The 16,446-nt window shown below is 36.6% G+C and overlaps 1 protein-coding gene across 1 annotated transcript in view; it reads left to right on the forward strand.

Moving 5' to 3' along the window:
- LOC125224646 (disks large homolog 2-like) overlaps window positions 1-16,446 on the forward strand; it is a 54,711-nt gene that overhangs the window by 14,246 nt on the left and 24,019 nt on the right. The window contains exons 2-3 of the mRNA XM_048128074.1: window positions 5,671-5,753; window positions 11,261-11,446. Coding sequence (XP_047984031.1) covers window positions 5,671-5,753; window positions 11,261-11,446 — 269 coding nt within the window. The remainder of the gene's footprint in view (window positions 1-5,670; window positions 5,754-11,260; window positions 11,447-16,446) is intronic.

Below are 16,446 nucleotides of genomic sequence, written 5' to 3' on the forward strand. Positions count from 1 at the left end.
ACGGTCCTGGAACTCTTTTAGACTTCTCGCGATTTCAAATTCATGAAGATTTGCGTTTATAGGTTTTGGAAAAAACATACAAATGTAATTTTTGGCAAACTTTTTTTCTTATCCATGATCAAATTTTTGTATGAAAAAAAACCGAATCGAAAAGCCACACATCAAGAAAAAACTTATCCCATACAATTTTTACGAAGATAAACTTATTCGACACAAGCGGCCCGCGGCCCGCCCCAGCTACGCATGGGGATTAATTAGAAATGGTTATATATACATAGTAAGTTATCCGTAAAAGATAGGCATAATTATATGCTTTCGCGGACTTTTATGTAAACCTATGAGAGATACAGTATTTCGTTATATATCTCATTGATATAGCTGAAACGGTTGGGCAGCGGCGTTTTCGATTAAGGCTCTCAGCCTGTGGGATTTTGTCTGACTTGTTTAGCAAATATCATCATATATCAAACAAAGTCTCAACAAATTATATGCTTAAACCTTCCCCAAGAATCACTTATTCATAGGTGAAAACCGCATGAAAATCCGTTCAGTAGTTTTTGAGTTTATCGCGAACACACATAGACAGACGCGAAGGGGGACTTTGTTTTATCAGGTGTAGGATGCATTCAATTGATTCCATTCCTATTCAGTATCGATGGGGCAGTTGCACAAATAAGTACTTTTTCTCAAACTTGCAATGAAATGTTGTCGGGACTACTACGTATCCGGTGAGCTGAGTGAAGATGATATTTCATAGTACAGTTCACCTGTACCAGTAAAAATGCACCTGAATGTCACCGTTTAATAAGTTACCTCAGAGTAAAAAAAATTTTTTGGCGCGGAATTAGAAAAGTTTTGTTTTTGCCCAGTTTTATCAAAACTATCAAGAGATTTTTTTTTTCATTTCATTGCAAGTTTGAGAAAAGCACTATACATGCCTCGCCGTGAAAAGGGCGTACAGGCTTCGTATCACATGTAAGCCCTTCTTTCCCGGCATCTGACGTAATGTACTATTATTTTATATGAACACATATAAAACCAGTTAGAATACAAACATCAAACTTCTTGCACCCCCCTAAATCGCTATTTCTAATACCAATAAGCTACCACTACATTACGAACAATCACAGATATAATTGATATAAAGTCTGTCAAGCGATTTCTGTCACTAGAAAAAATCAGCAACTTTAAAAAATGAAGGGATGCAAGTTGATCCACAGAAAATTTTAATTTCGCGCCTTGACTAAGTTGTTGACCCGTCTATAGTAAAAATTTGAAGCCAATCAAATTGTTTATACTAAAAAATATCGATTTGGAAAAAATCAGGTAGATTTCTTGAAAAATTACAAAAAAAGCAGTAGATCAGTAGATTTTTTCAAAATCAGGTAGATCTACTGCTAAATCAGTAGATCTGACAACACTGCTGTCACTGTCACCGCCGTCACTGTCAAAATGGTTTGACAATTGCGTTCCGTTTCTCCCCTAGTGTATTTGGTGAAGTGTATAATTTCTCGACTTTTTTCCATCCAATTATTTTAATAAGTAGTTCTTAATTACTGCCCTATTGTTTAAATGCTTTAAGTAATATCCAAATGAATACGATGTACTTTTCTTATGCTTTAATTGACTGTTCAGCTGCTGGCGAGCATTTGAGGTGAATTTACGGAATATAGCTTTAATTTTTTCGTCTTAATTTCTTTTTAGATACGTTTTTCTGCTTGCAAGTGTACATTTTTAGTTTTAGGAATATAATAATAATAATTATTTATATATATAGTTATTTATTTTGTTCTACTTACCGCAGATGTCTGATATTTTGAATACAAGTCTTGATAGCGAGTTTTTTTCACTGTCTTCGTCCAGCACTTACGATTCTTTTAGCGACGCTCCCGATATTCCAGATTTGAATGAGCGGTTACATGACACTTTCGATAACGCGGGGAAGAGTTTCAATATTGTTCACATCAATGCACAAAGTATACCTGCACACTTTCCTGATTTATTAGCCACTTTTGACGTTAAAAACATACACGCAATCCTCATCTCGGAATCGTGGCTTAAGCCCTCTTTGCCGTCAACACTATACCCACTAGCTGGCTACCGTCTACTCCGAAATGACCGAATCGGCACTAGAGATGGTAATGGCGGCAGCATGGTTCGCGGTGGCGGTGTTGCCATATATATTAAAAGCGATATAGCTTGTCAAGTAGTTTCTCAATCTCCCGCAGTCTACTCAAACGCTCCGGAATATCTTTTCCTGGAAGTCATCTTACATCACAGCAAAGTTCTTCTAGGAGTATTTTACAGCCCCTCTTCTATGGTTAATTATTTCGATGCACTTGAGAATGCTCTAGTGGATTTATCGCCTAACTTTGATCATCGTATTATTATGGGGGATTTCAATACGTGTCTCATAAAAAACGATCACCGGTCTCGCAAGCTTAACTCACTGGCATCCTCCCTAAATTTTGAAATCTTACCCCTCGGCCCCACTCACTTTCCACATAATGGTCCTCCCTCCCAACTTGATTTAATTCTTACTTCTTCCGCCGAAATAGTGGCACGGCATGGACAATTTAACGCACCAGCCTTCTCTAATCACGACCTTATTTTCGCTTCTTTCAAAATTCGTCCCCCAAAAAGCGTCATAAAATAGTGCTGCGCCGAAACCTTCTAGACGTTGACATACAGGCTCTCCAAGATGACCTGCGCATGGCTGATTGGTCAGCCTTACAGTTGGCTGATGATATTGACGTAAAACTGGGGACTTTCAACGACGTATTGCTCGCGATCTTTGATAAGCACGCTCCTCTAAAGCCTACTCGAGTCAAGCACTACCCCGCGCCATGGCTTACAGATGAGATTAAGGCCCTCATGGCGAAGCGGAATCGTGCTCGCGTCAGACTCCGAAATGATCCTTCGTGTGCTAATCAGAGTGCTTACATGACCTTACGCAACCGTTGTAATAAGGCATGTAGAGATGCAAGACGTCGGTATATACACCAGGCAATTGATGACTGTCCCCCCACAAAGCTGTGGAAATTTCTCAAATCTCTTGGGGTGGGCAAAACTCAGCAAGATCCGGTGAGTGGCCTTGACTTAGATGCCATTAATCGACATTTCAGTTCTTCTCCGGTCGAACTTGACTCTTCAGTTAAGCAACGAACTCTCTCCCTTCTAGCCAGTGTTCCTCGACCCGATTCGTCTCTGTTTCAGTTCCGCCCTATTGAACCACAGGAGGTTCTTGCTATTCTGCGAACCATCAAAACTAAAGCCGTCGGAGAAGATGGGTTCAGTCTGGCCATGATCATGTTAGTGGCGGATATTATCGCACCTGTCCTGGCCGAGATCATCAATTTCTCTTTTGCTTCTGGCTCCTTTCCCTCATCTTGGAAACTTGCTAACGTGATCCCGCTACCAAAGGTCTCTAGTCCGACTTCTTTCTCCCAGTACCGCCCAATCTCTATTCTCCCAATTCTCTCTAAAGTAATTGAACACTATGCCAACAGACTTCTCTCTTCGTTTCTTAACAGACATAATCTCTTTAATCCCTTTCAATCTGGCTTCCGCCCAGGGCATAGTACTGTTTCGGCATTAGTTAAGGTTACTGACGACTTCCGCCTCAACATAGAAAACAAAGAGGTTACAGCTCTGGTTCTCCTAGATTTCAGCAGTGCCTTTAACTCCGTGGATTTTGATATTCTTCTGGCTATTCTTCGTAATTATAACCTATCTCCTTTAACTCTTTCTTGGTTTCGTGACTATCTACTTGGAAGACGCCAACGGGTCATGGTCGATGACACAGTCTCCTCCTGGTGCGATCTGTCAGCGGGAGTGCCGCAGGGCGCTGTGCTATCTCCTTTACTTTTTTCGTTGTTTATCGATGGGATCACGAAGTCTCTTGCTTCGTCTTATCATCTCTATGCAGATGACCTGCAAATCTACTCAGCGGCAAGCATAGACAATTTAGATTTTTTAATAAGCCGAATCAACCGGGATCTCGACTCTATTTGTTCTTGGGCAGCTTCTTTTGGCCTTATGGTTAATGCGAAGAAGTCGCAAGCGATTTTGATTGGGAGTCCTCATTTCATCTCCAAGTTGTCTGAAATGACAGTGCCTGAAATTTTCTTCGATGGAACACTCATTCCTTTCTCTTCTACTGTCAGGAACTTAGGCATTGTCATTGATCAGACTCTCTCGTGGGCACCCCATGTGACTGAAATTAGCAGGCGACTCTTTGCCTCTCTTCACTCGCTTCGACGTCTCCAAAGCTTCCTTCCGTTCCGTACAAAGGTTGTCCTTGCGCAGTCGCTTTTGATTCCACTTCTGGATTATGCGGATATCGCATTTTTGGACCTTACCGAGGAGCTACTTGACAAGCTCGAACGTTTGCAAAATGTGTGCATCAGATACATTTTTAATTTAAGAAAATTTGACCACATCTCTCATTTCCGCTCCCAGCTGGAGTGGCTGCCCATCCGTCGCCGTAGAGACATGCACGTGGTTTCTCTCCTGTATAATGTTTTATTTTCTCCTACTTCCCCTCCCTATCTTTCAGAACGATTTAAATACTTGGCTGACGGTAGCGGGCACCGGCTCCGTTCCAGTGTGAATCTCACTTTGAGTATCCCGCCCCACCAACATAGGTCCTATAATAAATCGTTTACAATCTACGCAGTTAAATTGTGGAACTCCTTGCCTTTATCTCTTCGACAGTGTCAGTCGGTCGCGTCGCTGAAGGCTAATCTAAAAAAGCTTTGGCTCTCTGATGAAGACTAAGGTATTGGATGTATGCGGTTTTGTAGTTGTAGCTTTTATTATGTAAATATATATTTAATTTATATATTATATATTTATGTCATTTGCTATTTGTATAGTTGTATATTATGTATTTATTCGTATATATTGCATGTTAGTGTAAGTTATAATTTATTATTACCTAGAATTCGTTTCCTGCGCCGTTTGTACTGTATGCCTACCATCTCCAATTCTCCCTCAATTGCTCAAAGGTTAACTGGAAGAGATCCCTTAAAGGGATAAGTTCGCCTTTGTACTTATAATAAGCTCTTTTTCCTGTGTGTTGTATTATTTTCTGGTACAATAAAGTGTTTTACTACTACTACTACTACTACTAAGAAAGCAATAAAAGAAATTCGCGATAAATAGGTATCTAGTTCGTACATTACTCTTTTTAACTATTTTTATTAATAGCGGCAATCTCTCAGCTCAAAGCTCAACTTAACTATTTATCAGAAAACCCAAAGATTAATTAAAACAAACACATCAGAGTTTTGAAACCCGTTGCCAGATATATATGAGTAGTCGAATTGAATCTAGAGATTTACCTAACTATTAGGAAACGTAATATTCCTAGCAGACTTTCTCTACCAGATTATTTTTTTTATAACCTGTATTCAAAATTAAATGGAATATTACATAAACTTTCAATAAGTAAATTCATTATGAACTTACCGAAATTGTAATAGATGTAACGATTTATTAGATCTGTCCCCGTCGTTTGTTTCTTAGAGGTAGCTTTTAAAGCTTTATAAAAGTCAACTGAATGTTTATTTCGAGAGGTACACTATTCAAATATCCAAAAACGATATCTACCCGTACATATCAATACCGTTAAATGAAGACCGAACTTATTTTTCTGTTTGTTCCCAGCAAACGTTAGCAACTTCGAAGGCGGGCGGGAGCAGCCAGCGCAAAGCCCGGAAAGCGCCCGTCGCGGGCCAGGAAGCTACCAGGTTTCACTTTACAATATTATCAACAACACTTTTGTTACTTGCGCTGCAACATTTTATTTGTAACTCGAGGGAAATTTTCTTACAATTTTATGGTATTTGCTTCAAAGATTGGGGTGTTATCACGACAGGAAGCTGTAGGTTTGCACTTAAGAATGTGACCGGAAAAAGGAGTGGTAACCAACGATAAGAAAACTTTTTAACAAAAAATAAAACCGCCTTCAAAAATAAGCGCGTTACAAAACACGGAGAAACTAAAAAGCCAAAAATAATAAACCTTTCAATTCAGATTTCTTATCGTATTGCAATAAGCTAAACATCCAAATTATAAACAAATCAATTATTTTTGTAGTCGGTACCAGACCTGTTCGTCGCCTTGCTATTGCCTGTTTGCCCCACCCAACCATACACGGGCTGGTACCGACTCCAAAAATAATTGATTTGTTTATAATTTGGATGTTTAGCTTATTGCAATACGATAAGAAATCTGAATTGAAAGGTTTATTATTTTTGGCTTTTTAGTTTCTCCGTGTTTTGTAACGCGCTTATTTTTGAAGGCGGTTTTATTTTTTGTTAAAAAGTTTATTTATTTGTTGATTTTTAGTGGTTCCTAGTGATATTATATGTATCAGTCCGAATACATGTACAGTAGTGAAAGAATTATCCTTTAACTCCTAACCATTGAGGAGTTGACCTTCCATCATCAGCTCAGTTGATTTTTAGTGGTTCCTAGTGATATTATATGTATCAGTCCGAATACATGTACAGTAGTGAAAGAATTATCCTTAAACTCCTAACCATTGAGGAGTTGACCTTCCATCATCAGCTCAGCCACATAAAATTATTACCATCAGACGTAAATACTGGTGTACCTTTGAAAAATAGACTAAAAACATTACATGTGCCTATAACATTTGAAGAGTTCCCTCGATTTCTCCAGGATCCCATCATCAGACCCTAACTTGGTGCCAATGGGACCATCTCGGGGTTATACCGGTTCGATCAAAAAAAAATTTTTGAAAATCGGTCCACGATTCTCGAAGATATCGAGTAACATACATACAAAAAAAAAATAAAAAAAAAAAAAAAAAAAAAACATTCAGTCGAATTGAGAACCTCCTCCTTTTTTGAAGTCGGTTAAAAAGTAGGTACCACCCAGTCCGATAACGCATATACAATACTTAGATAACACCGTTGGTGGATTTTCTCAGACATGGTATGAAATGTTGTCATTACGTTCATTTTAATAGGCTTTAAAGAATCTCGTCGCAGGCGGTTGTAACTCGATAGAGAGGTTTCATACAATATTGAATGTATAGCCGGGAAGCATTTTTTTTTATTTCTAGTTCACATATATATGGGACTTAACAGCTAAGCATTTAGCAATTAAGAAAGAAAACAGAAGGACTGATACAAACGGTTTACAGTGCAACGCGACTCTAACATAGGCCCTAAGCAATATTTGATTTGTGTACGTTTTGACATTTTCACTTGATTTTCGTTGGTTCGTTGTTTGCTAGGTAGAAGCACGTAGAAGGTTCTATAAAGGCAAACAGTGATTTTTTACACTAAAATGTTGTCACGCAATATTTGTATTTATTTCATTGCATGTTTGATAAAGACACTACCTAGCCTAGCCGGCATTATATCCAAATTTCCGGTCTACTATTAACAAGAAATTAATTTTCTATGAATGCTATATTACTACTGTCTACCATAATCGACATTCAAAAGTAAAAGCAAATGTTAGGCCTAATTAAGGGGTACGCTCTACAATTCCAACAAATTTATTCATACAAAAACTTGATTTGAGGAAATAACAGCCGTCAATATATTTCAGCGATGTCCGTGTCGATATTTTAGCTATACAATAATTTCCTTGGCTACACAATAAGACAAACAATAGATCAAAACACAGAAAACATAATTCGTAATCATTTTTTCCAAGAGAAACATTATCGCTCACGCGCCAGCATCCGGTAAGGCTCTTTAAGAGTAATTATTTTAGTCCGACAACCTTCTTCTGGTATGCCCGGGGGTATGCGCATAACTTATTTTCTAAAAATAAACCTTAGAGACAGTGATGTACAGTAAACGTGTGTTTAAAACATTTTATTAGAAAAAACTTTTGAACTTTCATGCTTAACTAAATAATTATGTACGGTTACTGGTTTGTACAATCAAAAATTAATAAAAAAATAAAGCTCCAACTTATCTTATACTATAGAAAATTATGTTACACAATACCTACTTTCAAAATGACACGCTTTCTAAGCAGTTTAGGTCATGATAAAATATTATTTCGCGATATCTGATGACATTATGCATAATCAGTATGTTAAGTTAACACGAATAAAGAAAAACATAGTCAAATAGTCATTTATGATTGAGTTTCTGTAAGTCCTTTTGAAATATACACCGTGTTTCACTTAACACTAAAAACCTGAAAACCGTTTGTTCAGAATCGGAAGTAGAATCGATTGAGCTATATCTTGATGGGGGTAATATTTTTATTTAAATTAGTATGATTAGTTATTTCTTACGTTCTATTGTATTCGTAATACAACATTGTGTATATCGCATTGCTAGAGGTTGTTTACCTTTCTCAGTATTTACGAGTATTAATACTGGCTGGTTACTTAGGCGATTATTTTTTCCGTTACGAGTTTGACGTTGTTTGTCAGTTTAATCTTAATGTTTATCACAAGTCATAACAAATTGAACTCGTACCTAATTACAACCTTGTCATTCTGAATATTGGGTTTAAATTTGCTTACTGCGATTACCTGTCCAATTTGAAGTTTACTGTGACAAAGCTTTAAAGTGTTTTACAATGACATCTTAGCTGTCTATTGGTAAACCTTATGTTGTTGCAGTAATGTACACAAATAAATAGTTTTATGGTTTATGATGGTAGTTAGAAATTATTTTATTGAGTGTAGAGCTAAAAGTCAAGTAGAGCTGTACAAAAATCTAAAAATTCAATTTTAAAAAAAAGTAACCATCAGATTAAGAGATGAATACTCTAGATGAATTTAAAAAAATAAAAATCTGTTCGGGTGTCTGAGGTTTTGAGTGATACCGGAAACACGTTGTATATACTTAATTTAAGTTAGTTTTAGTTTATTATTTATTATGTTTTAGGTACTTATGTCTAAGAACTAATTAAGTATATACATAATAGTGCTTACTACATATTTTTATATTTTTTATGACATTCATATTTTTTCATGCAATAAAACATTCTAGACAGACAGAAGGGTCATTTTTATCCCTTGCAGCAGGGAAACAAAAAGCTTCTTTCCGAATAGGTGTCGTCAAAAAATAACACAGTAAACCAATTTCAAGTCAACGCTTAGTCACTGCGGATGACTTTCATTAATTTGACATTTCCAGTGGAACGCATGAGAAACATTTCCTATTCGAATAGGGTTGTCAACCGAGCGTGCGAGTGTACGTGACGTCCCGCCTTGCGGGTGACTTGTTATCCGTTATCATTTCAACAACTTTAATGTAACATTTGATATTGTCCTAAAACAAAAAAAGTGAATATAATACCTATTTGAAAATGTGTTAATGTTATAGTTAGATAGTAGATTAGTAAACGAGATAACAAAAAATAACGCTAAAATACAACGAGTTTTTTTATCGATACTATTTGATGTTATTAGTGAATTTTTAGGACATACTTATTACATCTTTACGAGATCATTGCTAAAATCGCGAAATATCAGAGATGTGATGCCGCACCAGCAGACATTGGTCGCATCCGACCTGTAGATTCTATCACACCAAAACATTTTTATGTAAAATTTTGCCAAGAGGGCCAAGACCACTTACAGGTCGCACTATCCAGTTATCATTATCAGATCCAATGTAGAGTCAAGCTTTTCGCTTTACAGGCTATTTTTACAAACTCTACACATTTGGCACAAAACTACGGATATATTTAATTCTGTGTTCAAATTTTTATTATTACCAATGTTGTCATCATGAGTAAGGCACTGGGCTAGTAAACTATGAGCTATCGGCTATAAAAACGAACAAAAGATAAGCACTCCCGTGTAAATAAAAGAGACACGGCGATGTTTATAGTTACTCGGCTAGCGGTGAGCTATTAATAGCGCCGTGTCTCTTTTATTTACACGGGGTGCTTATCTTTTGTTCGTTTTTGTAGCCGATAGCTGATAGCTTGCTAGCTCGCGATGGGACCAGTGCCTAAAACAGCTCGTTTTGATATCTTACTCAAACCTGAAGGCAGCCAAGTAAGCAAGTAGTAGTAGTAAGTAAGTATGAATCTATCCGATAGGCGATGAACTAAGGATATTGCATTCTCTGTGTTCAGATTTTTATTATTAAAGGTACAGTACAGTCGACTACAAAGAGATGTATCCACTTTTTCACCTTATTGCCTTGTAATAAGGTGAAAAATGGATACATCGCTTTGTAGTCGACTGTACCTATATCGTTGTCTGTATATCCACAAATACAAGCCTTCTCGAGCTTACCGTGGAGTCACACCTCGGACACTGGCGATCAAATATATGAAGGTTCGTTCCTAGCACACAGTCTAAGCTTGTGTAGGTGAACGCGTACTATGCTTTTATGAGTGAAATATGACAGGTCGACTGTTCGCGTTTTTGACAGGCGGTAACTGTGAGGTAACCGAGACGGGGTGGGCGGTACTTTCAGCGGGGAACGGGAGTGGCCATACAGTACGACAGTACTCTTTATTACACGGTGTTTCCGGTATCACTCAAAACCTCAGACACCCCAACTGATTTTTATTTTTTTAAACTCATCTAGACTATTCATCTTTTAATCTGATCGTTACTTTTTTCTTAATTGAATTTTTAATTTTCTGTACAGCTCTACTTGACTTTTAGCTCTACACTCAATAAAATAATTGCTAACTACCATCATAAACCATAAGACTATTTATTTGTGTACGTTACTGCAACGACATAAGGTTTACCAATAGACAGCTAAGATGTCACTGTAAAACACTTTAAAGCTTTGTCACAGTAAACTTCAAGTTGGACAGGTAATCGCAGTAAGCCAATAAACTCAATATTCAAAATGACAAGGTTGTAATTAGGTACGAGTTCAATTTGTTATGACTTATGATAAACATTAAGATTAAACTGACAAACAACGTCAAACTAGTAGCGGAAAAAATAATCGTCCAAGTAACCGGCCAGTATTAATACCCCTAAATACTGAAAAAAGGTAAACAACCTCTAGCAATGCGATATACACAATGTTGTATTACGAGTACAATAGAATGGGCACGTAAAAAATAACTAATAATACTAATTTAAATAAAAATATTACCCCCATCAAGATATAGCTCAATCGATTCTACTCTCGATTCTGAACAAACTGTTTTCAGGTTTTTAGTGTTAAGTGAAACACGGTGTGTGTGTGGGGTAGTCAATCTCAAGCACGTCCTATAATATTCATATTAGGTATTTAAACCAGCCCACTTCAACAACAAACATCTTCCGCAGCCATCTGATTCCGATAACGAGTCCGTGTGGGAGACGTCGGACGTGACACTGGAGCGCGGCGCCGGCGGGCTGGGGCTGAGCATCGCGGGCGGCGAGGCCGGGGGCGACGTCAGCGTCACGCGGATAGCCGAGCACGGCGCGGCCAGGAAGGATGGCCGGTTGCAAATTGGAGATGTCTTGTTACAGGTTTGTTTGTTTTTACAAGCTTTTTTCTACTCTAGCACTTAAATCTGTCAATTAAATTATTGTCAGTGGCATCCAAATTTACTTCATTTGAGTAACGATAAGAAAGTCTATTTGTCTATAGGTTTATACGATAACTGCTGGGCAGTAATCATAAGAATATAGGGAGTTCTGTTATTTTTTTTTTTCAAGTAAAACTTCAATTTAACAGGTTTGTTTTCAATTGCAGTAGTAAGTATCTTTTTAAAAATAATTAATATATTGGTTCATAATTTAAATCAAGATGAAAAATATACTGAAATGCGTTTAATATATTAGATATTCCAAAATAAAGGTAAAAACCATATGATTTTACATTTGACATTGAAATATTCTTGAATGCCACATTTTTCGTAATTGAGAACCGGCTTATTTTCTATTTATCTTGTCTATGGCTTGTTCGGCGCGTGTTTTATTGAGGTAAGGGCTGTATGCTACAACCTTACTTAATGAAGATATTAATCAATTTCGGGTTGAGGAAAAGATTTAAGTAATCAACGGAATCTTGTTAAAATGCAAAATCTAAACTTGTTTATGTTTTTCCAATTTGAAAATTCCGGCAGAGTTTACTGGATCCACTTTGTTTGTCTTTCACCAAAGAAAGTCTAGTCACGTATGTTGCGAGCGCAATGCTGTGACCCAATTTGAATGAAATTCTTTTCAAACTTGATTAGACTTTAGTATGGTGCAATCTTCGATAACTACCAATTTTGGCTGCGTGCATAAACAATACATACATATTTCTTACAGTATTGAAATTCATTGAAGATATAATTATCCAAAAGTAATAAACGTACTACATTTATAGCGACTGGCCGGAGATTGCTCAAGACCGTGACGGATGAAGATCCATTGGGAAGGCATTTGCCCAGCAGTGGGACACCATGTAGGCTATTAATAATAAATTTACATTCTATTTAGTTAAACTTAAGGGGAAAATCTACAAGACGATTGTGAGGCCTGTTGTATTGTATGGATCTGAATGCTGGGCGACAAAGGTGGAGGATGAAAAGAGAGTGCACGTAGCGGAAATGAGAATGTTGAGATGGATGTGTGGAGTGACCAGAATGGATCGGATCAGAAATGAGTATATTAGGGGAAGTTTGAAAGTTGCGCCTATAACGGAAAAGATGAGGAGTGGCAGGTTGGCGTGGTTCGGTCATGTAATGAGGAGGGATGAATGTCATATAGGCAAAAGAATGTTGGAGATGAAGGTTGATGGATGGAGAGGGAGGGGTAAACCCAAACAACGCTGGATGGATTGTGTGAAAGAGGATATGAGGAAGAAAGATGTGAGTGTTGAGATGACGAAAGATAGAGGAGAATGGAAGAGGAAGACGTGTTGTACCGACCCCACATAACGTGGGATAAGGGTAGGAGGAAGAAGAAGACATTCTATTTAGTTTTATTACTTTCAAATGATATAATGACGTGAACACTGAACAGTCACAACAAAGTATGAACTAGATAACTAGTTAGCTTTTAAACTTTATACGTCTGCCACGGTCTACGCTGCAACCACTTGCTTTAACATAAGTTTTCAAAAAAACAATGAATATGTATATACTCAGGCCTAAGTAAATACATTTACAAAGGGACGTCCTGCAGCCAGAGGCGAACTAATAAATACAATATCAAGTAAAGTGGCAATATAAAACAATGACTTCCTTCCGAGTAGCCATATAAGAGGTTAATAACGTTGTTGTTGGGACGAAGGACAAACATAGTCGTTACAAGGTGAATTCAAGTATAACAATTGATTGGACAAGGCCGCATAAGGATATTTACTTTTTCTACTGGAAGTAGAACATAGGTACACTAGCACTACACTGGAAGGGAAAAAATATCTGGGGGTTGGCTATGAAATACTACACATAATATACGGAGCAACTATACTATATCCCTCGATATATCTCCAACTACATATTCCTTAACTAATGCATTAGTGAACCTCAAAAAAAGTGATTGAATTTTATACCGGTGTAACATGAAGGGATCGAAAGATTTTAACTACGCATTTCTGAGGGCAAAATAAAAATAAAATGTATGACGTGAAACAAATTTCGCAATTTTTTTTTGTCATATTTTTTTGTTTTTCTTTTCGATGTATTTTTACATAAAAAGTAAATGTTGGTAAAGCTGGCACTTAATATAAAAATTCACATTTTTCTTCTAAAAAAATACATTTTTGCACTGAGTAACGTTGTAATATTATTTTTTGACATCTATCAATGAGGATAGTTAGATTATGTCCGATAACGCCATCATCGCCATCAAAATAGCGTTTTGTTCTGAGAAATAATAAGTAAATGTTATTTTTTAGGGTTCCGTAGTCAACTAGGAACCCTTATAGTTTCGCCATGTGTGTCTGTCCGTCCGTCCGTCCGTCCGCGGATAATCTCAGTAACCATTAGCACTAGAAATCTGAAATTTGGTACCAATATGTACATCAATCACGCCAACAAAGCGCAAAAATAAAAAATTGAAATAGTACATTTCGTTATAAGTGCGAGAAGTATGTCATTACTTCACGAGTCCCGAGACAGTTTGCCACGAGCGGCACGCGAGTGGCAAATCTCGGGACGAGTGAAGAATGACATTCTCGCACGTGTGACGAACGACGTTTTTTAATACAGTTGCGAAAAAGCACTACTACAACGAAATAAAACAATCCGAACTATCAATTTTCCCATGGACATTGACGGATTATTTGACAATTCAAAGGCGTATTTTTGAAGTGCGTGCATATTTTCGAGTTTGCTATTCATCTAACATAATTTATATCATTGGGTGCCATAAAAACATAAACATTTACGATTTGGGACACGATTGTGTAATGTACAAATACATTTTAATTTAATCGATCCATTTATGCCCCGACGTATTGCAAATAACGTAAAATAATTATGACAAATCGCGAAACATATTGAGGTTTTTGAACGTGCATTAAGTTAAAACATGGTAGACGCCTCTACGTGCCTCTACTTTGACAGTAGAAGACGCGTTTCGTTCCAATCATGTTCTGTTTACACGACTCATTATGACCGGTTTTTCAAAGTATAAACCATTTTATAAATTATGTTTAGTATGACTAAAAGTAAACAATTACATATGAAATATCAATGTTTTAAACATTAATCACTTAATAGTATGTTTATAGTTTCATTCTGTCTTAGTAAACTAGACTAATATGAAAACAGCTCGGTAAGTAGTCGTAAAATGGAACGTATACTTTTTACGCACTAGTTCGTAAAATACAACTTCTCGCACGCTAAACAGCCAAAAAACGGGCACTTTTTGAGCAACTGTATTAAAAAAATGTTTTATTAGGGTACCCCCCCTACATGTAAAGTGGGGGCTGATATTCTTTTTTATTCCAACCCCAACGTGTTATATATTGTTGGATAGGTATAAAAATGAATAAGGGTTTACTAAAATCGTTTTTTAATAATATTAATATTTTCGGAAATAATCGCTTCTAAAGGAAAAAAAACTGCGCCCCCCCCCCTCTAACTTTTGAACCATATGGTTAAAAAATATGAAAAAAATCACAAAAGTAGAACTTTATAAAGACTTTCTAGAAAAATTATTTTGAACTTGATAGGTTCAGTAGTTTTTGAGAAAAATACGGAACACTACGGAACCCTATACTGAGCGTGGCCCGTCACGCTCTTGGCCGGTTTTTTAAATGCTTATAACTCTGGAAGTAGGCGAAATCTGAAGAGGAATACGATGTTAAAATGATTCGGTTTCCTCATTACACCGTGTATATGCCGGCAGATGAGAAGTTAATAGACCCCTCGGTTTTATGATAAGGTTGTTCGTTACTAGCGTTGGCTTGAAAACAGTGATGTAATACTAACAACGTCCGCCATTTGTAATTTTTTATTTATTTATGTGCAATAAAGTTTAAATAAATAAATGCCTACTTTCTTCTAACAGCTACACGCAATTTAATTCTTATAAGAATGCCAACAAGAAAAATACTATTCTGCATTAAACTTGCATTAATTTTGTTAATTTTCCATTGCCATCAAACAAAAATGTGTCCATGGTCTCACAATGGCAACTTATCCGTGATGGGTAGTCAAGTGCTTTATTTCGTAGCCAGCTCTTAGTCTCTAAGATTTTATAGTAAAAGTTCTAATCAAACTCCGTCAAAGAAATCATTTCCATATTTTTACACTCTTTTTTTTTAATTATTAATATCTCACTTTAGGATTAAAATGCAAAAAATATCATGAAGGACTGGCGATAAATTAGAACACAATCAAAGGTACTGATAATTCATCACGACTTGCGAATTACGTACCTATAAAGTTCACTTTGTTGAGTATATACAGCGCGTAAACGTTATAAGGGCGATAAATGAAACCAGGCGTATAATTCAATATTGTTATCATTAATTAAGAGGTGTTTTTGATTTACTCTTAATTTTCACCCCATAATGAATTTTTGAAAAAAATCTCAGCAGCAATGTACTGTAAACGTGGTTGCGATGACAATCAATGACAACTGTCAACAAGCGTTTAACGAGAGTGTGTTTGCATTACGTTGCGGGCCGAATTAATTTGTATGGATAAAAAAAATATTTCAATTTTAAGTAAAAGTTATCTAATTACATTTTATACATCCTATACTCACCACCGTTAAGAGGTTCGCCCGTATTAGGTTTACACCCTGTATAGAATAACCCTTTTTAAATTGCTAATTAAACGCATGAGTGCTGTAAAAAGTTATAAAAAAATCAACCACGGCTGAAGATTAATAGCGCTGGCATTAAATAAAGATTGAAGTGAAACGAGTGGAAATAATTAATATAAAACTAAATTTACTCAATACATATGTGAGGTCACGTCAGTAGCGGCAATCATATTCAACTTCAGAATTATACTGAAACATCACCAGAATTTTAATATTTGTTGCGCCCGTCATAAATGACATCAAACCACAGTAAACTGCCA

Source organism: Leguminivora glycinivorella, chromosome 3, assembly GCF_023078275.1.
Source record: "Leguminivora glycinivorella isolate SPB_JAAS2020 chromosome 3, LegGlyc_1.1, whole genome shotgun sequence".
NCBI lineage: Eukaryota > Metazoa > Arthropoda > Insecta > Lepidoptera > Tortricidae > Leguminivora > Leguminivora glycinivorella.